We start from the raw sequence: 26,504 nt of genomic DNA on the forward strand, positions 1-26,504 counted from the left end.
ACTGCAATGACACAAGACAGCTCTGAGGGATTTATGGTAAAGATGCTACCCACATTCAGAGGAAGGACTGCAGGAGAGGAAACATATAAGATAAACAATTGCTTGAATGCATGGGCTGAGGCGGACATGAATGGGAAATAGACCCTGAACAAGGACACATGTTACAGTGGAAATGTGCATTGGCCATGGGTGGGGGGAGAGCGGGGGGTGAAGGGGAAAGTAGGGGCATAAAGTATGTAAACAGGTTAAAAACGAATACTAATAAATGTCTAATAATAATAAAAAAATTTAAAAAATGACATGACAAACACACACACACACAAATAAAAAAAATTATATGAAGTGATGCAAAGTGAAGTGAACAGAACAAGGAGAACCTTGTACACAGTTACAATAATGCATGATGATCAACTCTCAATGACTTCACCTTTATCAAAAAGGGAAGGACCCAGGAGAACTCTTAACACATGACAAAAACAGACTATGTCCCAACAAAGAAGGAACAGAATCTGAATGTCAATCAAAATATACCAATCTTCATTTACTCCATGAATTTTTCTCTAGTATAAAGAATATGTGTCTTCTTTTACAACACGATGAACCTTTCATGTGTATCATATAAAAATATATGTATAACTTACATGATATTACTTGCCTTCTTGAGGAGAGAGGAAGAGGTGGCAGGGAGAATGAAAGCATGGGTTTCAAAATATCAGAAAATGAATATTAAGAAATTGTATTGACATGTAATCTGGATAAAATAAAATTTATTTTAAAAAAGAAAAAAAAAATAGACCCAAGTCAGGATGGGTTTTATGGTAGTTTATTTACAATTAGGAAGGTTGAAGGTAAGAAGAGAGAGAGAGAGAGAAACTCTGGTCTGGACTAGCAGAGGTCCAGACCGAGTGAAAATTAAAAGATTAATTAAATAGGCTACTAGCCACAAGGCCTTAGCAATTAGGCAAAGAAAACTTCTTGAGGTAAAGACTCTGGAAAACGCCAGGGTAGGCCTAAGGAAATCAGCCTAACTTACCCACATGACAATTCAGAAGGGAAGCTGCCTGAGGTCTCAGCTGAGATCCTTCAAGCACCAAGTTCAAAGTGCGAGCTCCCTCAACAGGAAGTTACCATCATACTTGAAGAGATAGCATCTTTCGTCACTTCCTGGGGGTCCACCTCTAATTCAAGTGGACAAATGGCAGCCTCAATACTGGTTTTGGACTGCCCAAAGGGCAGTCCCTTGTTCTTGATTTGTTACTTATTGTCACGTGTGAGTAACTCATCTCCCCTCCCCACTAAGGGAGGTGGGGATGACATTATTTCTGGTGGCTAGAGTTTTAACTATGAATGGGGGTGAGCTAATTTGATTTACACACATATTGGAATCAATACTGTGTATTGGTTCCAAGGCAGAAAAGTGGTAAGGTTGGAGGCAGCTGGGTAACTTAGTGGATTGAGAGTCAGACCTGGAGACGGGAGGTCCTAGGTTCAAATCTGGCCTCAGACAATTCCCAGCTGTGTGACCCTGGGCAAGTCACTTGACCCCTATTGCCCACCCTTACCACTCTTACCTAGGAACCTATACACAGAAGTTAAGGGTTTAAAAATTTTAAAAAGAAGAGTGGTAAGGGATAGGCAGTGGGGGTCAAGTGACTTGCCCAGAGTCACATAGCTAGGAAGTGTCTGAGGCCAGATTTGAACCCAAGCCCTCCTGTCTCTTGGCCTGACTCTCAATTCACTCAGCTACCTAGCTGCCCCCCAGAATGACCCATTTTTTATGATGCTTTCTAGTGTTTTTGAATATATGTTGTATTTTGTTGAAGGCTTTTTCTTCATCTATTGAAATAATCTTGCGATTTCTGTTAGACTTATTATTGATTTTTGTCAGTTATGCTGATAGTTTTCCTAACAAACAGTACCATATTTGGGTCATAAAAAGAATTTGGTTGGATTCCTTGGCTTTCTTTTTCCCTGAAGAGTTTATATACTATTTGGATTAATTATTCTTTAAATGTTTGATAGAATTCAAATGTGAATCCATCTAGCCCTGGAGATTTTTTTTTTTAGAGAGTTTACTGTTGGCTTATTCAATTTCTTTTTTTGAGATGGTATTATTATATAAGTATTCTTTATTCATTATAATTTTTATTGTGTGAAAAAGATGCAGTATTTTTTTCTGCTTTTCTGTATTTGATTATAAAGTTTTTATGCCCATATATATTGTCAGTTTTTGTGTAAGAGCCATGTACTACTGAAAAGAAGGGTATATATTCCTTTCTATTCCCATTCAATTCTCCCCAGAGATATATCAGTTCTAACTTTTCTAAGATTTCATTCACTTCCTTTACTTCTTTCTAGTTTATTTTTTGGTTTACTGTGCCTATCTGAAAGGGGGGGGGCAGAGGTCCCCCACTAGTATAGTTTTACAATCTATTTCCTCTTGAAGTTCATTTAATTTCTCCTTTAAAAATTTGGAGGCCATACCATTTGGTGCATATATGTTTAGAACTCATATTACTTTACTATTTCTAGAACCTTTTAGCAAGATGTAATTTCCTTGTGTCTTTTAGATCTGTTTTTGCTTTAGCTTTGTCTCAGTCATGATTGCTACTCCTGCTTTTTTTTACTTCAGGTGATGCACAATGAATTCTGCTCTAGCCTCTTACTCTTATTCTTAATGTATCTCTCTGCCTCAGATGTGTTTCTTGTAAACAACATATCATAGGATTCTGGTTTTTATTGACTGCTATCCACTTTAATCTTATGGGTGAATTCATTCACTGTTATGATTACTATCTGTGTATTCCCTCCTTATTTTCCTCTTGATTCTGCTCTTTCACCTTTTATTCTGTCCCTCCTCACAGATGTTTTGCTTTTAATCACTACTTCCTATATTTCCCTCCCTTCTATTATCCCCCCCGCCCCCATCTTATTCTCCTCCTATTTCTCTATGGGATTTTATTGGGCTAGAGTAAATTTCTTAGATTAACTTTAAGAGGAAAGGAAGAGAATTTGAATACAAGCCCTGGGAGAAGATTCTGACAAGGAGAAAAGGTTCTTGGGAGTTTTTACTGGAAAGTGTCACTCTGAATCTGGCTTTGAGCTACCAAAGGAGGATCTTTTGCTATGGCAATTTCCCCCTTGGGAATCCTAATCTTGTGGAGAGATGAATGATTCCTAGGTTTGAGAATCTGTCTTGGAGTATACTGCTTATTCCCTGAAGTACAGAGACCATCTGTCTGAGATCCATCTGTCAGAAATCGACTGGTGAAGGTAAAACCCAGAGTTTGGTCATCTAGGACTCTGGGTATCCCTAAGAACAACCCCAGGCCTTTAGGTAAGGGCTTGAATACATCTGAGAGTCCTTCCTATTTATCCTTCTGTAATCCATATTAATTAGGTTAGTTTATAGTTAGATAACTTGTTTTGGTGGGTTTTAGTTAGAGATAAGGAGTTTAGAATAGCTTGAGTGAATTCTCAAGGAGAAGAACTAATTCACCAATGAGGTGAAAGTGGGTGGGTGGAGAGTAGATATATAGTTTTAGGAAATTACCTATCATTTCCCTTTACTCCTATTATGAAATTAAACTTTGTTTCTAAAGCCAAGGGGTTTGTGCTTTACTGGCCTACATAGTTCCCTAGGTGGGTGGTTCCATCTAGGAAGGATTTTTATTTCAGTTGGCTGAGCCAGGTGGACTAGAGCCAGAGAAATTTTGAATTTTTTGGGAAAACTGCCATCAGACCCTCAGAATTCTAAGAGCAGTTTCAGGTAGCTCATAGAATCTTCATGTTACTGGCAGGGGGAGTGGACTCTTATTGGCAGGTAGCCATCTTGACTCATGGAACATCCTACTGGGACTTCCCACTGTGCAGTTAGGTTGAGGGGGAGTACTGGAAGATTCCATTTGCCAGGTTTTTCACTCAGCTTTAATTTAACAGTTGCTGCTTGGACTAAATACATTTTAAAGTGATAGTAAACAGTAGGTTTACTTGTAAGTGCTCTACAATATTACAATAGCTGGTGTCATCTCAAATACATATTATACTGATTTCAATAGGGTTTGGGATATTATTTCTCTGTTATCCCTTATGCTCTTATGGTGCTTATGCCTGATTGGGTTTATGATTGGTCTAAGATTGAGATGCTGCTCCCTGTTACTGAAATAACTATAAGAGGGGGTATGTCTTACATTCCATCTATAATTATAATATGCTGTGTTGTGTCTATGGTGGCTAGAAGTGTAAGATGTATATTAATAAGGTATAATGTATATGACTTGATGAGATTGAAGCTTGTGAACAATCGATGAAACTAAATGGCATGGCTACAGGAACTAGAGGCTACAGCTTTAGAACATAAGCCAGTTACAATGTATCCATTAAGAGATGTTTATTATATTATTCCTGATCAAGGCCATTGTACATCTTAGGCAGCATAAGAATTTTACCCAAGGAAAACTGGAATCTTTAAAGAAACAGATTCCTAAATATGAGGAAGAACCTATACAGGTTGTTAAAGAGCTAGAGAGAGTCATCAGAATATACAATCCGATATACCAAGATTTTGATTTACTTTTAGATGAGATATTAATTAAGAGAGAGAAACAGCAGATTGTAGAGCAAACAAATGCCAATACTGCTCTCACTCCATAGTTGCCTGAATACAATGATCTTGAAATAAATTCGGTAGATAATTATAGGCAACTGAGAATGGCAAAGGAGGAGTCAATCTTAGAAACTATGAGAGCTAACTCCAAGCGCCCAGGGACATGGTCAGAGTTTGAGCAGTTGAAGCAAGATAAAGGGGAGACTGCAGCTAGCTTCCTCAACAAGATCTTTGATTGTTCAGAATGTTGACTTGGTCTAGATCTACTTTCTGAGGAAAATGTAAGTCATATAAGGAGGCAGTTTGTGAAGAATGCCTGCCCAGTGGTGAAACAATTTTTTAGAAGCAACTGCCCAAATTGGATCACCATGGGACTTGATAAATTGAAAAGAATACGACTTACATTTATCAGGATGGGTTGAATAGACAAGCTGATGATAAGGCCGAGATAATTGACAAACTGAGGATGCAATTAAAGGAAGCTAACAAAAAGATTCAGAAGAGTGAGCTATATAGCAGGTTAAGACTGTTGCAGCCCTACAGTCTTATAGGCCTCTGAGGCATGAATACAATGCTAGACAGAACAAGCAAAATCCTCCAAGGTGCTATTTGTGCAATCATCTTGGGCATATGGTATGGGAGTGTAGATTCAGAGGTCAATTTGCAGCTCAGAATAGGGGAAACCAAGGCAATGTATATAATAATGGTTATAATGAATATAGACAAAATTATAATGGTGTAAATAATAGGTTAAATAATGGACTTAATAATAATGTACATAATAGAAATAATAATTATTGTCGTAATGGTTCCCAGCAAGCTCCAGGCTTACAAAGCATGCAAGATTTCATCAGAACAGGACATCGGCCTAAGTATTCCCAGGTGGCTGGTGGGAATACCCAGAAGGGTGATTTACAAAAGGGAGCTTGCTCAGCATGAAAGTGTGATCAGGATGGTATGATTAAATTAAGTTCATATAATGATTGGGGGAAAGAAATTATTGATGATTAAAGAATTAAAAGAATGTAAAAATGATGAAATAATTAATGGAAATAATAAAGCTGCTGAAATAACTAATGTGAGCAATGTAGAAAATAATGAAATTGTAAATGTGAGGAATGGAAATATAAATACCAATGGAAGGTCCTGGCAAAATGATAACTGTGTGGAACCATGGGACAACAAGGATGTAGGAGTAAATGGGGAGGTGGAAGATGATGGACAGGAACTAGGGATACAGTTTCCTGATCCTGTTTTGCTAGCACCTATTATTCAAACACATTCTCCACTGAGCAGCACAAAGAACCATGTTATTCTGGAAGCGGGGGAACAGATTTATGATTGCTTTGTGGACACAGGAGCTTATAAATCTGTTCTGCAAACATTCCCAGAAGATTGTAAGGCTATGGGAACTCTGGAGGTGGTAGGAGTAACTGGGAGACCACAAAGGGTAAAGAAGAAGTTGCAACCCAAAATGGTATCATTGGGTCCTTTATCTGTGGAACACTCTTTCTTGCTAATGCCTAATTCACCTATGAATTTACTTGGGAGAGATGTTTTATGTAAATTAATGTACACCAACAGGGGACATATCTTTAGAACTTCCTGAAAGAGCTCTGGATCTTTTCCCATTGTTATTCTTAGATACAGTTGAGGCAGAAGGAGAAAGAGGGAGAGTTTATCTTATATCTGATGATATACCAGAACAGGTATGGGCTTCTCATTCTGCAGATGTTGGTCTATTAAAATCTGCTACTCCAGTGAAAGTAAAAACCAAAGGAGTTTCTCCACCTTGCATACCACAATATCCCTAAAGCAAAGAAACAGTAGCTAGTATCACTCTTATCATAGAATTATTACTGAAACAAGGAATTATAGTCCCATATATTTCGGTGTTCAATACACCTTTACTCCCAATAAAGAAACCAAAATTGGATGAAAATGAAAGACCTTGTTATTGATTTGTCCAAGATATAAGGGCTATAAATGACTGTGTGGTGAAGTCCTACCCTATTGTTCCAAGTCCAGCCACAATTATCTCATCAACATCAGTGCCAGATGTTTCACAGTGGTAGACTTATTCCTCTTTCTTTTCTATACCAATACATAAAGACTCACAAAAGATATTTGCTTTCACCTGGTTTCTGTTGGAGTCATTTGCCTCAAGGGTTCTGTGAAAGCCCATCTCTCTTTTCACACATCCTTAATAAAGATCTAGACAATCAGATTTAAAGACGGCAAACTTGTCCATTTTGTGGATGACATACTTTTAGCTTCTCCAAGTGCTAGGTTATGTTTAAGGGACAGTAAATTTCTTTCGTGTGAGTTGTGTAAATGGGGACATAAGGCATCTAAGGCAAAACTTCAATGGTGATTACCGAGAGTTGAGTATTTCAGGTTTGTTTTATCTGAGGGTTCTAGAAGCAATTCCCAAAAACATATAGTAGACATCAGAAGTTAAGTTCCTCAAAGGCTAAGAAACAGCTAAGAGCCATACTGGGTACAACAGGTTTCTGAAGACAATGGGTCCCTGGGTATAGTGATTTGACCAAATCACTTACAGATTTAATTAGAGATACAGAACCTGAACTGCTCAAATTAAAGCCAGAACATCTACAGGCAATAACTAAACTTAAGGAAGCAATTCTTTTTGCTCCAGCACTTGGGATCCCAGATTATGAAAAACCTTTTGTGCTGTTTGTTCATGAGTGGAAAGGGAGTTCTTGCACAGACTTTAGGGCCAAATTATTGCCCAACTGCCTATTACAGTAGACAGCTAGATCCTATTGCAGCTGGGATAGCTCTATGTTTGCATGGAGTGGCTGCTGCTGCATTGTTGGTGCAAAAGTCTACAGACTTAGTTCTCGGGTGCCCACTGACAGTCTTTTGTCCACACCAAATTGAAGCCCTTATATTGAAATGTCGCACTTGGGCTTTTTCTGACCAACATATAGCCAAATATGACATACATACAACTCAAATATGACAAACATACAAATCAAGAGGTGTAGTGTTTTAAATCCAGCCACACTATTACCTGATTTGCCTACAAATGGAGAGCCATTGCATGACTGTACTGAAGTGTTCTAATTAATAGAACAACTGAGGCAGGATTTGAAATACACACTATTAGACAATCCTGACCTTGTGCTTTATACAGATGGTTTGTCTTTCATGCAGAATGGTATCCATTTTACAGGAACCACAGTGGTCACTGAGTTTGAGACACTGTGATATAGTTCCATTACCCAAGAATATGAGTGCACAAGAGGCAGAGTTCGTAGCCCTGAAATATGTCTGTTAGCTGAAGGCAAAAGGGCAGATTCCCATTAGGGAATTCTGCATTCTCTATCTGCCATGCAACTGATTCCATCTGGAAACAGAGAGGTTTTATTACATCAGGGGGGAAACATAGCTCATGTGGAGATTATCACCAAGTTACTAGCAGCTATTCAAAAACCAAAAGAATTGGCTGTAATACACTGCTGAGGATATTCTTTTGGCAGAGATCCAGTTTCTTGAGACAATCACAGTGCTGATGTTACTGCCCGTTATGCTGCATAAAATCTTGAAAGTATATCTAGACTCAGAAATTCAAACATGGCAGCATAATTTTGGAGCTATGAAAGAGAATAGCATTTGGGTATCATCAAAAGAAAAGCCAATGCTCCCAAAGGCATTTTCCAATCATATTTGCCAGGCTGTTCACAACAAAGTCCATTTTGGGACACAGGCTTAGGTTGATAGTGTAAAAAGAGTGTGGATAGCCCCAGAAATTACCACCATAGCAAACAAAATTTGTTCCAGCTGTTCTATTTGTCAGAAATGCACTCGGGGTGTTTTTAAGAAAAGATGTCTAGGTGGAAGACCATTAGCTTACACTTTTTTGAAAATCTGCAAATAGATTATATTACTATGCCCAAAGCAGGAAAAGTTTGGTATTGGTGAATAAGTTGACAAGATATCCAGAAGCATTTCCATCTGCTAGGAACACTTAAGCACTTGCAGTTAAGGTCTTGCTTAGGGAGATTGTTCAAAGATTTGGAGTACCAGTCAGAATTGACTCAGATAAAGGGACCCATTTTACAGATAGCATTCTAAAGCAAGGTGTATGAGAACTTGGGAATCTCAGCAAAGTTTCATGTTCATACCATCCACAAAGTTCAAGTGAAATAGAAAGAACAGATAGAGAAATCAAAACTATGAAAGGGAAAATTTGTACTGAGATGCATCTGAAATGGCCAGACATCTTACCCCTAGTGTTATTCTATATCTGTACAAGACCAAGGGCTGATATTCATGTTTCACCATTTGAAATGTTGTATGGTCATCTGTCTTAACAAGCCAAAAGTTGTAAAACTGCCTATGCATTGATGTTAGGGGCAACATCCAAATACTATCCTACATAAGTACCTTACTAGTCAGAGTAAGAGAACTGCATGATATGGGACTTCTAGATCAGAGTAGTCCTCTGGGCTATTCATTATATAACATCAAGGTGACTCAATTTATATAAAAAAATTTTAATAAAGCCTTAGCAACACAAGAATTTTGGGTTGGTCCATTCACTGTAATTTTAACTTCACCTTCCTCAATAAAAGTTTTAGAGAAAGAGTCATGGTTCCATTGCTTGCATGTTAAAAGGTTCCTAGAGTAGTTGATGGAGAAGAAGAAGACAGAGATCAAGAAGAAGATGGAGAGATAGCTGAGAGATTATCATCAGGCAACATGTCTGCAGGCAAAAAGATCAGGGGAAGAGGACAATAGATAAGACAGGGAGCCTGAAGAAAGAAGACATCGGACCAGGATTACAGATGAAGTATAGCGGACTGGACATTAACAGAATACTAGATTTCTACACAGGAATCTACTACAGAAGAGGATAATGGACTGATATGTATTTAAATTGTAAGGTTTTGTATCATGTTGCACATAAAATATGTTCACTATAGATACATGCATCGGTACATATTATAACATAGATGGAGGAAGAAGGAAGACAACAGACAACATATACATCTAGGACACATTAATCAAAAGATATTCGCATTAGCTTTATGAGGTCTTACCTGTATGAAATGTATTTGAGATATTTCACTCAGGTAACATCAGGACACATATAGGATCATGTAGATTTTTGTTTTGTTTTTTAGTATTATCAGAAGGTGCAGATTTTCTTACACAAACATGTACATATCTGTAACATACTTTATATATATTCATAATATATTTTGTATATAGAATTTGTATCATAGTTTAGTGTAGGGTGAGTGTGTACATAGGTGTGTAAAATATATAGATATTGTACATTTTGTATAGATTTTGCATAATTATGTGTATTTGAATAGTTGAGAGTGAAAATTTATATTTTTATATTTTGTATATATTTGTAAATTTGTAAAAAATGTGTGCATAGTTAAAAGTTCCAATGATATGATTTTGTTAGGATAAAATCCTTATAAGATTTTTAGTTAGATTAGTGTTACAGTGAAGGTTGTTATTTTGTTTTGGAACTGTTTGCACTTTGCATTTTGCAATTTTTATGTTCTTGTTATATTTTGTTGCATTGTATATTGAGTTTTATTATTGTTATTACAACTTTTGTATTTGTACTCCTTTATGTAATTGCTTATTAGAATTCCCTTTTTCCCTATATTCTCTAGTGTAAGGTAAATGTTAGAGAGGGGATAGATAGATAAGGTTTAGATAAGAACTCTTTGTTGTGGGATTAGGTAAGTTAGGTAGAATGGGTTTAGAATAAGGGGGAGGATTTATATATTATATATCTATAGATTTGGTCAGATGCTCAGAGGGAATGTAGGAATTAAGTAAGGGATAGAGTAAATTTCATAGATTAACTTTAAGAAGAAAGGGAAATTTGAATACAAGCCCTAGGAGAAGATTCTGACAAGGAGAAGAGGATGTTGGGAGCTTTTCCTGGAAAGTAACTGTCACTCTGAATCTGGCTTTGAGCTAGGAAGGAGGATCTTTTGCTATGGCAATTTTCCCCTTGGAAATCCTAATCTTGTGGAGAGATGAGTGATTCCTAGGTTTGAGAATCTGCCTTGGAGTATACTGCTTATTCCCTGAAGTACAGAGACCATCTGTCTGAGATCCATCTGTCAGAAATCGACTGGTGAAGGTAAAACCCAGAGTTTGGTCATCTAAGAACAACCCCAGGCTTTAGGTAAGGACTCGAATACATCTGAGAGTCCTTCCTATTTATCCTTCTGTAATTTTTATAGTCAGATAACTTGTTTTGGGGGGTTTTAGTTAGAGATAAGGAGTTTAGAGTAGCTTTAGTGAATTCTCAAGGAGAAGAACTAATTGACCAATGAGGTGAAAGTGGGTGTGTGGAGAGTAGATACATAGTTTTAGGAAATTACCTATCATTTCCATTTACTCCTATTATAAAATTAATCTTTGTTTCCAAAGCCAAGGGGTTTGTGCTTTACTGGCCTACATAGTTCCCTATGTGGGTGTTTGTCATCTTCTATCCATCTAGGAAAGATTTTTATTTCATAAACCCAAAGAATGTGGTTGTTATTCCCTCTCTGAGCCATTTATGATGAGAATGAGGTTTAATCATTGCCCATTACCATCTTCAACCTCCCCTCCACTCTAATAGTTTTTCACTCATCTTTAGTTGAGATAATTTATCCCATTCCATATCTCCCTTCCCTTTTCTCTCAGTGCAATTCTCTTTTTTACACTTGGAGATTTTTTGCATATCATATCATTCTAATCAGCTTCCTACCACACCTATATAGCCTCCTTCTAATTGCTTTAATACTGATAAAAAATTTTTAAGAATTATAAATTTCATCTTTCTATGTAAGCACACATACAATTTGACCTCATCAAATCCCTTAAATTTTCTTTTTTTTAACCTTTTTTTCTGTTTCTTAAGTCTTCTCTTTGGACATCATATTTTTTGTTTAAGTCGGGTCTTTTCATCAGGAATTCTTGGAAATCTTCTATTTTATTAAATGACTATTCTTTTCCCCTGAAAGAATGTACTTAGTTTTGCTGGATATGTGATTCAGGATTGTAAACCTATATATTTTGCCTTCTAGAATATTATATTATATTCCAAGCTTTTTGATCCTTTAATGTAGAGGGTACTAAATCCTATGTAATCTTGACTATAGCTCCATGGTATTCGAATTGTTTCTTTCTGGCTGTTTGTAGTATTTTCTCCTTGACTTGGAGGCTCTTGAAATTAGGTGTTATATTCTTGAGAGTTGTCATTTGGGGATTCATTTCCAGAGGTGATCTGTGGATTCTTTCAGTTTCTATTTTAGCGCCCAGCTCAAGAATATCAGAGCAGTTTTCTTTGATAATTTATTGTATGAAGATGTCATGGCTTTTTTTTTTTTTTATCATGGTGGTCCAATAGTTTTTTTTTTTAAACATTTATTATTATTCATTTTTAACCTGTTTACATATCTTATGCCCCTACCTTCCTCTTCACCCCCCCCCAGTCTCCCCCCACCCATGGCCGACGCGCATTTCCACTGGTTGTGACATGTGTCCTTGTTCAGGGCCTATTTCCAAATTTTTGTTAGTTGCATTGGTGTGGTAGTTTCGAGACCACATCCCCAATCATGTCCGCCTCAGCCCCTACATTCAAGCAATTGTTTATCTTCTAGGTTTCCTCTCCTGCAGTCCTTCCTCTGAATGTGGGTAGCTTTCTTTACCATAAATCCCTCAGAGCTGTCTTGTGTCATTGCATTGTTGCTGGTACAGAAGTCCATTACATTCGATTTTACCACAGTATATTGGTCTCTGTGTACAATGTTCTTCTGGCTCTGCTCCTTTCACTCTGCATCAGTTCCTGGAGGTCTTTCCAGTTCGCCTGGAACTCCTCCAGTTTATTATTCCTTTTAGCACAATAGTATTCCATCACCAGCATATACCACAGTTTGTTCAGCCATTCCCCAATTGAAGGACATACCCTCCCTTTCCAGTTCTTTGCCACTACAAAAAGTGCAGCTATGAATATTTTTGTACAAGTCTGTTTATCTATGATCTCTTTGGGGTACAAACCCAACAATGGTATGGCTGGATCAAAGGACAGGCATTCTTTTATAGCCCTTTGAGCATAGTTCCAAATTGCCAGCCAGAATGGTTGGATCAGTTCACAGCTCTACCAGAAATGCATTAATGTCCCAATTTTGCCACATCCCCTCCAACATTCATTACTCTCCCTTTCTTTCATTTTAGCCAATCTGCTAGGTGTGAGGTGGTACCTCAGAGTTGTTTTGATTTGCATTTCTCTAATTATTAGAGATTTAGAACACTTTCTCATGTGCTTATTGATATTTTTGATTTCTTTACCTGAGAATTGCCTATTCATGTCTCTTGTCCATTTTTCAATTGGGGAATGGCTTGATTTTTTTATACAATTGATTTAATTCCTTGTATATTTGAGTGATTAGACCCCTGTCAGAGTTTTTTGTTATAAAGATTTTTTCCCAATTTGTTGTTTCCCTTATGATTTTGACTACATTATTTTTGTTTGTACAAAAACTTTTTAGCTTAATATAATCAAAACCATTTAATTTACATTTTGTAATTTTCTCTAACTCTTGCTTGGTTTTAAAATCTTTCCTTTCCCAAAGATCTCACAGGTATACTATTTTGTGTTCACTTAACTTATTTATAGTTTCTCTCTTTATATTCAGGTCATTCACCCATTCTGAATTTATCTTGGTGTAGGGTGTGAGATGTTGACCTAAACCTAATCTCTCCCATATTGTTTTCCAAATTTCCCAGCAATTTTTGTCAAATAGTGGATTCATGTCCCAAAAGTTGGGCTCTTTGGGTTTATCATACACTGTCTTGCTGACGTCATTAACCCCAAGTCTATTCCACTGATCCTCCCTTCTGTCTCTTAGCCAGTACCATATTGTTTTGATGACTGCTGCTTTATAGTATAGTTTAATATCTGGTACTGCTAGGCCCCCTTCCTTCACATTTTTTTTTCATTATTTCCCTTGATATTCTTGATCTTTTGTTATTTCAAATGAACTTTGTTATACTTTTTCCTAATTCAGTAAAAAAGTTTTTTAAGGTAATTTGATAGGTATGGCACTAAATATGTAAATTAATTTGGGTAGAATGTTCATTTTTATTATGTTAGCTCGTCCTACCCATGAACAATTCATGGTTTTCCAATTGTTGAGATCCAGTTTTATTTTTTTGGAAAGTGTTTTGTAGTTGTTTTCGTATAATTGCGTGTTTGTTTTGGTAGACAGATTCCCAAGTATTTTATATTGTCTAGTAGTAAGATAAAAAATGATAAAGGCTGAGATAAATATAGAAATTAGTAATTTAATTAAAGCCATGCTAATAGATAAAGTTATTAGACCACGTGCTTGTAAGCATTCAAAACTTGCCGCCTAGCCATAATTGTCTCCTGTCTCCTTCTGAGTCTGCTGGCCAAAAGCCACTCCCTCCTAACCCAGGAGATTTAAACTCTTCTCTGCGTGGAGATGTAGGCCTCCCCATGCCCAAAGAACCGGAACCGGAAACCCGTTGGACCAAGGGAAATGTAGTTTGATAATTTCCCCGTGTCCATAGAAAATACATATATATACTTAAAGATGACATCTCCCAAATTTCACTTTTACAATTCCCCATGAGGTCCAACAAAAAAAAGGTTAGTCCTTTTTCTTCGCTGGACCTGTAAAAATAGACAACTTCTAAAATTTTCAGGAATTTGGGGATAAAAGAAATAGATGAACAAATGGTTAAAATTAGCCGCATTGACAAAAAACCAATTTGGGGGCAGTCCCCTATTGGTATAACAGTGTACAATTAAAACAATATATACAACTCAATTTCAACTCCCCATAGTTCAATCAACTGCACCCCAAAGTTCAAAATTTGGTCTTCATGGTTCAGTGAAGGCTTTTCAGACATCTTTGTGGTGTCTTCACCAAACAAGTTCGTCGTCTGGATTCTAGGGAGATGGTAGGATCCTTATCCTGAAATTATTCTCAAAAAAATTTAAACTTTACATTATAGATTACAAAACATACATTTTCTTCTAAGATTTATACAATTCCCCGTGAAATTACTCCTAAAAGAGTTAAATATACATATATTTTTACATTATCGAATTTTAAAAAACTTAACAGATACCCCCCTAAGGTAAATCTTAAACACACCTTTTTTTCTAAAAAAGGGTACCTCAGGTCAGCTAAGGATGAGTGGCTGAGTCCTGGGGGTTATATGAAATCAATTGGCAAAATACAAAGAATAAAATTCAAGAAAAAAGAAGAAAAAATTAACTTGTGAATGAAATGTAAAATGTGCAAAAAATGTAAGGAAAATAAACAGGCCTTTGAATGAAGGTCTAATTAAAGTGAATTCAGCAGTGTGCAATTACCCATTCAGGACCAGGACTTAAGGAAAATGTCTCTCTCTGATCCGATTTTTTCTTGCACCTTCTCAGGGAATGAGACATTAAATGATAGCCAATCTTAGGTGCTTCACTAAGTATTTAAGTTGAGGGGGACCCACGTCCTCTAAAGTTTTAGAAAAGACTGGACTCCAGGACTCAAACCCCAATTTCCAAGCCCTAAAGTATTGGCATAGAACTGCTGCAATTATGCAGATTCTTTAGTCAAGTCTCTGACCATGTGGCTCGGCTCTTCTCCTGGAATCAGAGAGGCATTAAATCACAATCCCATAGTCTCAGGCTCAGGTATTTGCATTGAGCTTATTTCGCCATAGAATCAAAAAAAGGATAAATAATGATTACATATGTACTCCCAGTACAAGATGAGAAAAAGGAGGAAAATCAATTGCTCTAATTAAAAAAATGTTTTAAAAAAATCAAAAATATATATACAGCTTAGAACTAGAAGGGTTATGTTACCCAAAAATGAGGTTCTCTGTGAGAGAAAGTGGGTTTTACAAAACAGCAGATTCACAATGCACATTCAGATAGAGTACCATTATTTCCAATAGCACATTTTAAAACAGTGATGTTTAAAATTATATACTTGTTACAACTTTTAAATCTTGGCTAAGAGTTTCTCAACAAATTCTGTTATTGTTTCCATAGCAAAACATGATATTTTAAAAAAGAAACCTTCAGGTATAATCATCCTCAGATAAGAATATACAGGAGCTCCTTGGTTTCCTGTTTTAAAAAATCCTGGGTAGGAATGCTTCTACCCATTTAAGGCAACTATTTTTCTTATAATAAAATATATTAAGGCTTATCCTTTAAGACAACAATTCTTAAGGATTTAAAGTAAAAGTTTAAAAATACCTCTTGTAAAATTACAAGGTAATATTCAAAGCATGGAAACTTTCAAGGTTCTTTGCAATTACCAAGACAGAGTAAATTTTAAAAGACATGTGCTCAGGGGCAGCTGGGTAGCTCAGTGGATTGAGAGCCAGGCCTAGAGACAGGACGTCCTAGGTTCAAATCCAGCCTCAGACACTTCCCGGCTGTATGACCCTGGGCAAGTCACTTGACCCCCATTGCCTACCCTTACCAATCTTCCACCTATAAGTCAATACACAGAAGTTAAGGGTTTAAAATTAAAAAAAAAAAAAACTCAACTAAAAGACATGTGCTCTATAAATCCAGTAGTATCAGATCAACAAACCTCTTACCAGTTCTAATAGATTTCTCTCATTATTTGGGAGTTACAATAAAATCATCAACAGAATTAATCTAGCAGCCACAAACTTCATTAACTTAAAATGATTCAGTGCAACAGGAAAATCAATGAAATAAGCAAGATTAATTTACAAAATACAGTAAGATACAGTCTCTTAAAAAAAAAAAACAGAAATAAAGCTCATTCAGTTCCGAGGTTTAAAAGTTCACCCCTGGTTCAATTTAAGGTTCTTTTGATTGAGTTCTGCTGAGTTTAAGGTTTTTTTTAAAGTTCAAAGTTCTGAGCAGGTATGGGGGTGAATATTTCTTCCCCTGAGTTCTAGTTCTTAATCACAAGAAAGTCTGAAGGCCATTCGGCCCCATTAACGGTAAGCGCTAGTTGCTAGTTCCAGACACTAGCATCCACGTGGGCTCGGGGTTAGTGGAGAAAAGCTCAGGAAAATACCCACGTGTAGGTCTTTAGAGAAACACGTGGAAGGCTAGAAATAGGGAGAAAGGGGAATATACTACCAAAATCTTTAGTGGCAGAGCTGAAGCAGTCTCTGGAGATCGAGATCTCGGCAAAGGCAGCAGCCGGGGGGTCATCCATGTTGGAGCTCAGGGTTGAAGTGGAACTAGCAGAATTAGCAGCATCAGAGGCAGGAAAAGCGGCGATCACAGGGACTGGAACGCTAGCAGGCTTGTAGTCAGGAAATCAGCGGCAGGAATGGAGGTCAAAGGCAGAGACACACTGGCTGGGCTCCGGGCATTTTAGTGTAAAGCCAAAAGCCCGAATCGGCTGGCCTGACCTCCCTCCCAAGGTGGTTTGGGCTAGACTGGCTGGCTGAGTCCCGCCGGAGGCAAAAACTTGCTCTTGCTTTTAGCAAAAGCATGGCAAGGAAAGTCACTTTCCCGTTTAAAAAAAAGTGCTCAAAAGAGCTGAGCCAGACGGCCAAAAGGCAGGCATGGCTATCGTTTCTGAAAAGCTATCTGGAAAATTGAAAATTCGATTTCCAAACTTCTGGTTGCCATAATTATTAAGATAAAAAATGATAAAGGCTGAGATAAATATAGAAATTAGTAATTTAATTAAAGCCATGCTGATAAAGTTATTAGACCACGCGCTTGTAAGCATTCAAGACTTGCCGCCTAGCCATAATTGTCTCCTGTCTCCTTCTGAGTCTGCTGGCCAAAAGCCACTCCCTCCCAACCCAGGAGATTTAAACTCTTCTCTGCGTGGAGACGTAGGCCTCCCCACGCCCAAAGAACCGGAACCGGAAACCCGTTGGACCGCGGGAAATGTAGTTTGATAATTTCCCCGTATCCATAGAAAATACATATATATACTTAAAGATGACATCTCCCAAATTTCACTTTTACACTAGGGTGATTTTAAATGGTGTTTCTCTTTCTACCTCTTGCTGCTCTAATGTGTTGGAAATATATAGAAATGCTGATGATTTATGTGCATTTATTTTGTATCCTGCCACTTTGCTAAAGTTGTTGATTATTTCTAGCTGCTTCTTAGTTGATTCTCTAGGGTTATTTAAGTAGACCATCATATCATCTGCAAAGAGTGATAGCTTAGTCTCCTCATTGCCTATTTTGATACCTTCAATTTCTTTTTCTTCTCTAATTGCTACTGCTAGTGTTTCTAGTACTATGTTGGATAATAGAGGTGATAATGGGCATCCTTGTTTCACTCCTGATCTTATTGGGAAGGCTTCTAATTTATCCCCATTGCATATAATGCTTGTTGATGGTTTTAGGTATATACTGTATTATTTTTAGGAAGGGTCCTTCTATTCCTATACTTTTCAGTGTTTTCAATAGGAATGGATGCTATATTTTGTCAAAGGCTTTTTCAGCATCTATTGAGATAATCATGTGATTTTTGTTTGTTAGACTGTTGATATGGTCAATTATGTGGATGGTTTTCCTAATGTTGAACCATCCTTGCATTCCTGGTATAAATCCCACCTGATCATGGTGGATGGTCTTCTTAATTACTTGCTGGAGTCTCTCTGCTAATATTCTATTTAAGATTTTTGCATCTATGTTCATTAGGGAGATTGGTCTATAGTTTTCTTTCTCTGTTTTTGGTCTACCTGGCTTTGGAATCAGTACCATATTTATGTCATAAAAGGAATTTGGTAGGACTCCTTCTTTGCTTATCAAATAATTTGTATAGTATTGGGATTAGTTGCTCTTTGAATGTCTGATAGAATTCACTTGTGAATCCATCAGGTCCTGGTGATTTTTTCTTAGGGAGTTCTTTGATGGCTTGTTCAATTTCTGTTTCTGATATGGGATTATTTAGGTATTCTATTTCTTCTGATGTTAATCTAGGCAATTTATATTTTTGTAGATATTCATCCATATCTCCTAAATTGTTATATTTGTTGCCATATAATTGGGCAAAATAGTTTTTAATGATTGCCTTAATTTCCCCTTCATTAGAGGTGAGGTCTCCCTTTTCATCTTTGATACTGCCAATTTGGTTTTCTTCTTTCCTTTTTCTTATTAGATTGACCAGTACTTTGTTTATTTTATCTGTTTTTTCAAAATACCAGCTTCTAGTCTTATTTATTAATTCAATAGTTCTTTTACTTTCAATTTTATTAATTTCTCCTTAATTTTTAGTATTTCTAATTTAGTTTTCATCTGAGGGTTTTTAATTTGTTCGCTTTCTAATTTTTTGAATTGCATGCCCAATTCATTAATCTCTGCCCTCCTTAATTTGTTAATATATGCATTTAAGGATATAAATTTCCCCCTGAGTACTGCCTTGGCTGCATCCCACAGAGTTTGGTAGGATGTCTCATCATTGTCATTCTCTTCAATGGAATTTTTGATTGTTTCTATGATTTCTTCTTTGACAAATTGGTTTTGGAGAATCATATTGTTTAATTTCTAATTGGTTTTTTATTTGCCTGTCCAGGTGCCCTTACTAATTATTATTTTTATTGTATTATGATCTAAGAAGGTTACATTTATTATATCTGCTCTTTTGCATTTGTTTGCAATGATTCTATGTCCTATTACATGGTCAGTCTTTGTGAACGTACCATGTGCAGCTGAAAAGAAGGTGTATTCCTTTTTGTCCCTATTTATTTTTCTCCACATATCAATTAAATCTAATTTTTCTAGGACTTCATTCACCTCTCTTACCTCTTTCTTATTTATTTTTTGGTTTGATTTATCTAGATCTGAAAGAGGAATATTTAGATCTCCTACTATTATGGTTTTACTATCTATTTCCTTCTTGAGCTCTGCCAGTTTCTCCTTTATGAATTTGGATGCTATACCACTTGGTGCATATATATTGAGCAGTGTTATTTCCTCATTGTTTATACTGCCTTTAATCAGGATGTAATGACCTTCCCTGTCTTTTTTAATCACATCTATTTTTACTTTGGCTTTTTCAGAGATCATAATAGCCACTCCTGCCTTCTTTTTTTCATTTGACGCCCAAAAGATTTTACTCAAGCCCTTAACCTTAAACTTGTGTGTGTCTACCCACCTCATATGTGTTTCTTGTAGACAACATATGGTAGGATTTTTGTTTCTGATCCACTCTGTTATTTGCTTTCATTTTATGAGCGAGTTCATCCCATTCACATTCAGAGTTACAATTATCAGTTGTGCATTCACTGACATTTTTGTATCCTCCTCTAGACCCACCCCTTCTTCTTACACTATTTTCTTTTAAACCAATGGTTTGCTTTGAGTTAGTGTCCCTTGATTGACTTCCCTTTCTGCCCCCTCCCTTGTTATTCCCTCTTTTTATTTTTAAAGGCCTAATAAATACCCTCCCCCTTCTTCCCTCCCTTTTTTGATCTCCCCACTCCCCTGTTCCCTTTGGTTTGTCCCTTCTGACTTTCTCAGTAGGGTTAGATAGAGTTTTTTTTATCTGAATGGATAATAAAGCTACGTTTCCCTCTCCGGGTTGATTACACTGAGAGTAAGGTTTGATTATTCCCTCTTAATGCTCTCTTCCTCTCCTTCTGATAATAGTATTTATCTCCTCCCCTTCCCATGTCCTCTTTGTGTGTAATAGAATATTCTATTTTTCTTATTTACTCAGATTTTTCTTGGTGTTCCCTATTATTCCCCCCCTCTTTCCCACCCTCTATGTCATCTTAGACCATTTAGTATCCTATCCTCTCCCTATGAATTATTCTTCTGGTTGCTATAATAGTGAATATTATACTAGTGAATAGAGTACACTACAGAGAATTATACATAGCATTTCTCCACCTAGTAATACAGATAATTAGATCTTATTTAAGCCCTTAAAGAGTCAAATTTAAAGAATTGTAAGTTTTCTTTCTTTTCCCTCTGTTTCTTATTTATCTTTTCATGTTTCTCTTGGTTTTTGTGGTTGGGTATCAAACTTTCCATTTAGTCCTGGTCTCTTTTGTGCAAAAACTTGGAATTCTTCAATTTTGTTGAATGCCCATACTTTCCCCTGGAAGTATATAGTCAGTTTCGTTGGGTAGTTGATCTGTGGCTGAAGACCCATCTCTCTTGCCTTTCTGAATATCGTGTTCTAAGCCTTGCGGTCTTTTAGCATGGAGGCTGCCAGATCCTGTGTGATCCTGATTGGTGCTCCTTGATATTTGAATTGTCTCTTTCTGGCTTCTTGTAAGATTTTTTCTTTTACTTGAAAGCTCATAAATTTTGCTATTATATTCCTTGGTGTTGACTTTTCTATGTCCAGTTTAGAGGGTGATCTATGGATCCTTTCAATGTCTATATTGCCCTCTTGTTGTAGAACTTCAGGGCAATTTTGCTGAATAATTTCTTTAAGTATAGAGTCCAAGTTTCTATTAATTTCTGCCTTTTCTGGAAGACCAATAATTCTCAAATTGTCTCTTCTAGACCGTTTTTTTTGGTCTGTCACTCTCTCATTGAGATATTTCATGTTTCCTTCTATTTTATCAGTCTTTTGACTTTGTTTTATTTGTTCTTGTTGTCTTGAGAGATCATTGGATTCTAATTGTTCAATTCTAGCCTTTAGGGACTGGTTTTCCTTTTCAATCTGGTCATTTCTGGAGTTCAATTTGCTTATCATTTCATTTGATTTCTGAGCCTCACTTTCCAATTGCAAAATTCTGCCTTTTAAACTGTTATTTTCTTGCCAGATCTCTTCCATCTTCTTCAAAATCTCAGTTTTGAACTCTTCCATAGCTTTTGACCAGTTTTCCTTGTTTTGGGAAGATTTGGATATTTGTTTGTCCTCCTCTGTTGTCTGGATTTTCTCTGTGTAAAAGTTTCGAGTGTTCCAGAGTTTTTCTTGATAATCTTTTTCTTCTTCTGAATTCTCGCCTTGCCATCGTTAGCCCCGCCCCCTTTCAGCTTTGTCTTCACACTCAGGGTCTGCCTGCGCTTTCTAAGCTCCGGGGTGCTCCGGTCTCCTTGTCCTCGGGGTCAGGCCTCCTGGTAGACCCCGGTCTGCCCCTCTGCCTGAGGCTCCTTCAGCAGTCTTTGGGGCTGCTTCCATAGCCTTGCTCCTGTCACCTCCTGGTCCCCACTGGAGGTCCAAGCCTGGGCTGTATATCTTTATTCAAGCCTAGGGCACTGCCTTCACCCGCACAGAAGCTTCAATGCTGAGCCCTGTTGTGGGGTTCCTTCGTTCTTCTGGGCTCGTTTTTATTTCCCCTTGAGTAGTCCTGTATGCTTCGGTTGGGACAGATCGAGCAGCTGCTCCTTACTCTGCCGCCATCTTAACTGGAAGTCCCCCCAATAGTTTTTAAATTGTCCCTTTTGGATCTATTTTCCAGGCCAGTTGTTTCTTCAGTGGGATATTTCATATTTTCTTCTGTTTTTTTTCATTCTTTTAATTTTGTTTTCTTTTTTCTTGATGTCTTATAAAATCATTAGCTTCTATTTACCAATTCTAATTTTTAAAGAATGATTTTCTTCCTTGACTTTTTGATCCAGTTTTTCATTTGGTCCATTCTACTTTTCCTAGAACTCTTTCTTCATTGGATTTTTCCCCCCTCTTTTCTAGTAGGTCAATTCTGTTTTTTATAGAATTCTTACTTCATTGTTTTTTGTGCCTCTTTTTCCAGCTGACCAATTTTACTTTTTAAGATATTATTTTCTTTTTGGATTATTTTTATTTTCTTTTCCCATCTTTCTTCCACCTCCTCTGTAGGACTCCATCTCCTCTGTTTGTAGGACTCAGCACTGTGGGCTATTTTGCCTGCGGATCAGGGGCTTTCCCACAGCCTTGCAAAGAGCTTTTGGGGCTTCACTGTGGGTTGGTGCAGGACATAGAACATCAAGAGGTGGATACGGAGTGCTCATTGGTTTGGGCAGAACCTCCTAGGATCCCAAAGTTTACTTTTGCACTGGCTTGGAACCTGGCCCAGTAGTTGGGTGGTGGTCAGCCCATATTCCTCTGTGCAGTTTTACATCTGATTCCTCCTTATCCCATGAAAATTGACTCTCTACCTACCTTTCAAGTTGTTTTCCACAGGAGAGCTCCCTCACTCTGTCTTTTTGGTTTTTTGACTCCTGTCATTTTTGAGGCACTTATTTTAAGCTTGGTTTGGGAGGATTTTCAGAACGATTTCAGCTTTTGCTGCTACTAAGCCACCATCTTGACTCTGTTCACATATTTTGGGAAGGGGATAGAGATGAAAGAGTTAGTTAACTTTTTACCATGAGAAAATTTCCAGGATTAGTAGTATACCCAAGTATACAAATGTATTAGACTGAAGGATAGGTTATATATTAAGTGTTAGGGATATAGATTTGGATGACATCTACTTAAACATGTTTGGTAAGATTAAATGAATGACTAAAAGGGGGGAAATAATCATGTACTGAAATTGCCAAATTAACTAGCCTAGACACAGGCAAAAATTCTGACACTTGTCAAACTCACAGTGGTAAAAAAATCGCCAAAAAAAAAATAGGTTTCATATTCATAATAACTGGTTTAATATGGTTTTCCTTCATTAAACTTTTCAAAGTCTTTTTTTATAAAGACTGGGTCCATCCATTCTTTAACAAGTATTTGTTGAGTGTCTTCAAGGAATTCTTCTAAGATTTTTTTTATGCTGAGTGCTTCATTCATCGAGTAACTTAAAAATATGTAATCTGAATTTGAAATTTAAATTATTTTTTTGAAATCATCTTTTTAAAAAATTCTTGAATAATGCACAAATTTTAAAGTCTTTTTTCTTGTCCTAATCAGGAACCTTTTGAGGATGGCTTTGCAAATGGAGAAGAAGGTACTCCAACCAGAGAAGCTGTAGTCACTTATACTGCAGAAAGTAAAGGTGTAGTGAAGTTTGGCTGGATAAAGGGTGTTTTAGTAAGTATGAACATTTTTATCTTTATCAGGGTAGCTTCCCACAGAGCACAGTTCGAGTGTTACTTCCTACATGCAGCTTCACTTAATTACCTCCAGTTATTCTCTTTTTCTGCCTCTTAGAGTTATTTCATATTACCGAATAATTATATGTTCAGTATTTTTGTTAATTTTTTTTTGCATACCCATTGTATTCCTTTTAGGATATAAGCTCCTTACTTGAGGCCGAGGGCTACTTTATTTATATCTTTGTATTCCCAGAACCTAACACCATTTCATGCATATTAAGTAGGTGCTTTATTAATTTTTATTTAATTGAATATTAGTTATTATAGAGTATTATTTGTATGTATCAGTTGGTTCTCAAGAAAGTTCAGTGTTTTCTGCAATTTGATTCTCATATGAATTCTTCAGGAAAAGAACCTATACTTCGGCAGCCCTTTCTATTTCTGTTAACAAATGTTTCTATCAGCCAATCCAGTATTTCTTAAGGAAACCTACTATGTTCAGGAAGTCTTGAGTTTAAATCTTCTTCTGACATATTAGCTGAGGCAAGCTTGCAGTCAGTCCCACGCAACTCTCTAAGACAAGAAGTTATAAACAGTTGCTGATATGGATAAAATGGAGAGAATTGATGCATTAATAAGTTCCCTATTTCCTAAGTACAAGATGAAGGGAAGCATGATTAGATAGCCACTGTTGTGAAAGAGATCTGGAGATTGTGTTACATCACACAACTCAATATGAGTTGTGTGATGTGACAACCTAAAAAGCTAACCCTGGCCTTGGGGCATACCTTCCAAGAACATAGGTGATAGGCTGCTCAGCAGTCCTCATTTGGAGTATTGTGTTAATTTCTGGTCAACATTTAAAAAAGACATTAATCTGAAGAGTACCCACAATCATATTTGTAAGGGCCTCAAGTCTCTATTATATTAGGACCAGCTGAAAGACCTGGGCATATTTAACCTGGAGAAGAAAAGATTCCAGGAAAGAGAAAGAAAAAGGAAGGTGGGAGGGAGCTAACTATTTTCAAATATTTGAAGAAGTCTAGGTAGGGGGTATATTGGGGGGTGGGGGGTGGGAGAGATGGTATTTGTTTGGCCCAAGAAAATGGAAGTGGGAGCTGTGGGAAATTTTAAAGAGGCAAAATTAGACTTCAAGTCAGAAACAAATTCCTAATAGCCAGATCTGCCCCAAAATGGAATGGGCTGCCTTAAGATATGACAGTTTCCTCCTTGGGAGTTTTGAAACCGAACCTAAATGACTACTTGTGAGCCATATTATAATAGAAAGGCCTTCCTTGATGGAGCAGACAGGTATGGTCCCTATCACTCTTGGGTTCTATGATTCTGGGTGATGGGCCAGGACATATTTGAAGCTGTACTGGGTAGTGTTACTTTGCCTACTCTTGTATCTTGGGTATTTAGCTTCAGAAATCATCTTTTAAAGACTTCTTGAAAAGAATTATGTCTTATGTTTGGAAAATAGTCAGTGGTTAACTATAAAAGTTAAAATCTGTGCAAGGTTTCTTGTTTTATGACCTGTAAAAGTCAGAAATTGATTATAAGCATTGGTTATAGTCTTCATTTTTTGCATTTCTAGATTCTCCCTTCTTATCTATATTAAGCTTTTATTGACCATGTTTAATCTCTTGACTAAAACAAAAATACCTTTATAGAAATTATTTATGTAGCTGCCATTGGCTAGTAGTTTTTTTTTTTTTACAATATTTTTAGATCTTACTTATGTGTTACTCCTCTTCCAGGTACGCTGTATGTTAAACATTTGGGGTGTGATGCTCTTTATCAGGCTGTCTTGGATTGTCGGTCAGGCTGGTATAGGTAGGTATACTTTTATGCTATTTTATTTAGTTGGTAATTATTTAGGTACTGTGAAAGAATGGAAGTGCGTGTTCAATAATACTATGTTTTGACTAGTGACATAAAATTAAAAAGAAACACATTTTGAACAATGTTGTGCTTTATATCAGTGTTACCTTAGTGATTGTATGATGCCTTCATCCTCACAAGAATATTTAAAAATTTATTTATAAATAAAAAGCTTAGAATCAGAATTGTGTATTAGTTCCAAGGCAGAAGAGCATTAAAGGCTAGGCAATGTGATTAAGTGACTTGCCCCCAAGGTCACACAGCTCGGAAATATCTGAGACCTAATTTGAACCCAGGATTTCCTATCTCCAGATCTGGCTTTCTATCCACTGAGCCATTTACAGCCCCCCAAAAGTATTTTTTTTTAATTCATTTTTAGTTATGAAATAAATTGGAATGTTTAATCATTTATATATATTTCTAGAGCTTTTTGATTTACAGAAGACTTTCCTTACTATAACCCTGTGAAGAAGGTAGAAACAAGTACCATTTTCTCCATTTTACAAGTGGCCAAACTGAAACTCAGTTTGTAACTTGCTCAAAGTGACATGGATAGAAAAAGGCAGAGATAGGCTTGGAGAGACTATAGGTCTAGCTCTCTTTCAGCTGTTCCATATTACTTCACTTGGACTCAGATAGATAAGAAATTCTAAATGTGATAATCTAAAAGTGTGGTTTATATATCTTTTCTCTTTTTTAAAACAAAAATTTTAATAACATTTAAAAAATTCATTTCTTTTCCCTAAAGGTCTGTCAGTTCTTGTTATAGCAATGGCCACTGTTGTCACAACCATCACAGGATTGTCTACTTCAGCAATAGCTACCAATGGATTTGTAAGAGGAGGTAAAGTCAATCTTTTTAAAGATCATATTTCTTTCTAGTCTTTTAAAAGTACCTATATTAAAAACCACCTTTTAAAAACAAAGTTAAATTTATATTTGTAAACCTTTTTTAATCTTAAATTTTTGAGTTGGTAATATATATAAAAGAAAGGAAATGGCTACTGGATATTTTCTGACAAGAAGAGTATGTTTTAAATTTTACTTCTTAAAAAT

The 26,504-nt window shown here is 36.6% G+C and overlaps 1 protein-coding gene across 1 annotated transcript in view; it reads left to right on the top strand.

Moving 5' to 3' along the window:
• Positions 1-26,504, top strand: part of SLC12A2 (solute carrier family 12 member 2) — a 151,885-nt gene that overhangs the window by 44,422 nt on the left and 80,959 nt on the right. The window contains exons 2-4 of the mRNA XM_044680018.1: positions 23,440-23,559; positions 25,325-25,400; positions 26,197-26,292. Coding sequence (XP_044535953.1) covers positions 23,440-23,559; positions 25,325-25,400; positions 26,197-26,292 — 292 coding nt within the window. The remainder of the gene's footprint in view (positions 1-23,439; positions 23,560-25,324; positions 25,401-26,196; positions 26,293-26,504) is intronic.

Source organism: Gracilinanus agilis, chromosome 1 (assembly GCF_016433145.1).
Source record: "Gracilinanus agilis isolate LMUSP501 chromosome 1, AgileGrace, whole genome shotgun sequence".
Lineage (NCBI taxonomy): Eukaryota > Metazoa > Chordata > Mammalia > Didelphimorphia > Didelphidae > Gracilinanus > Gracilinanus agilis.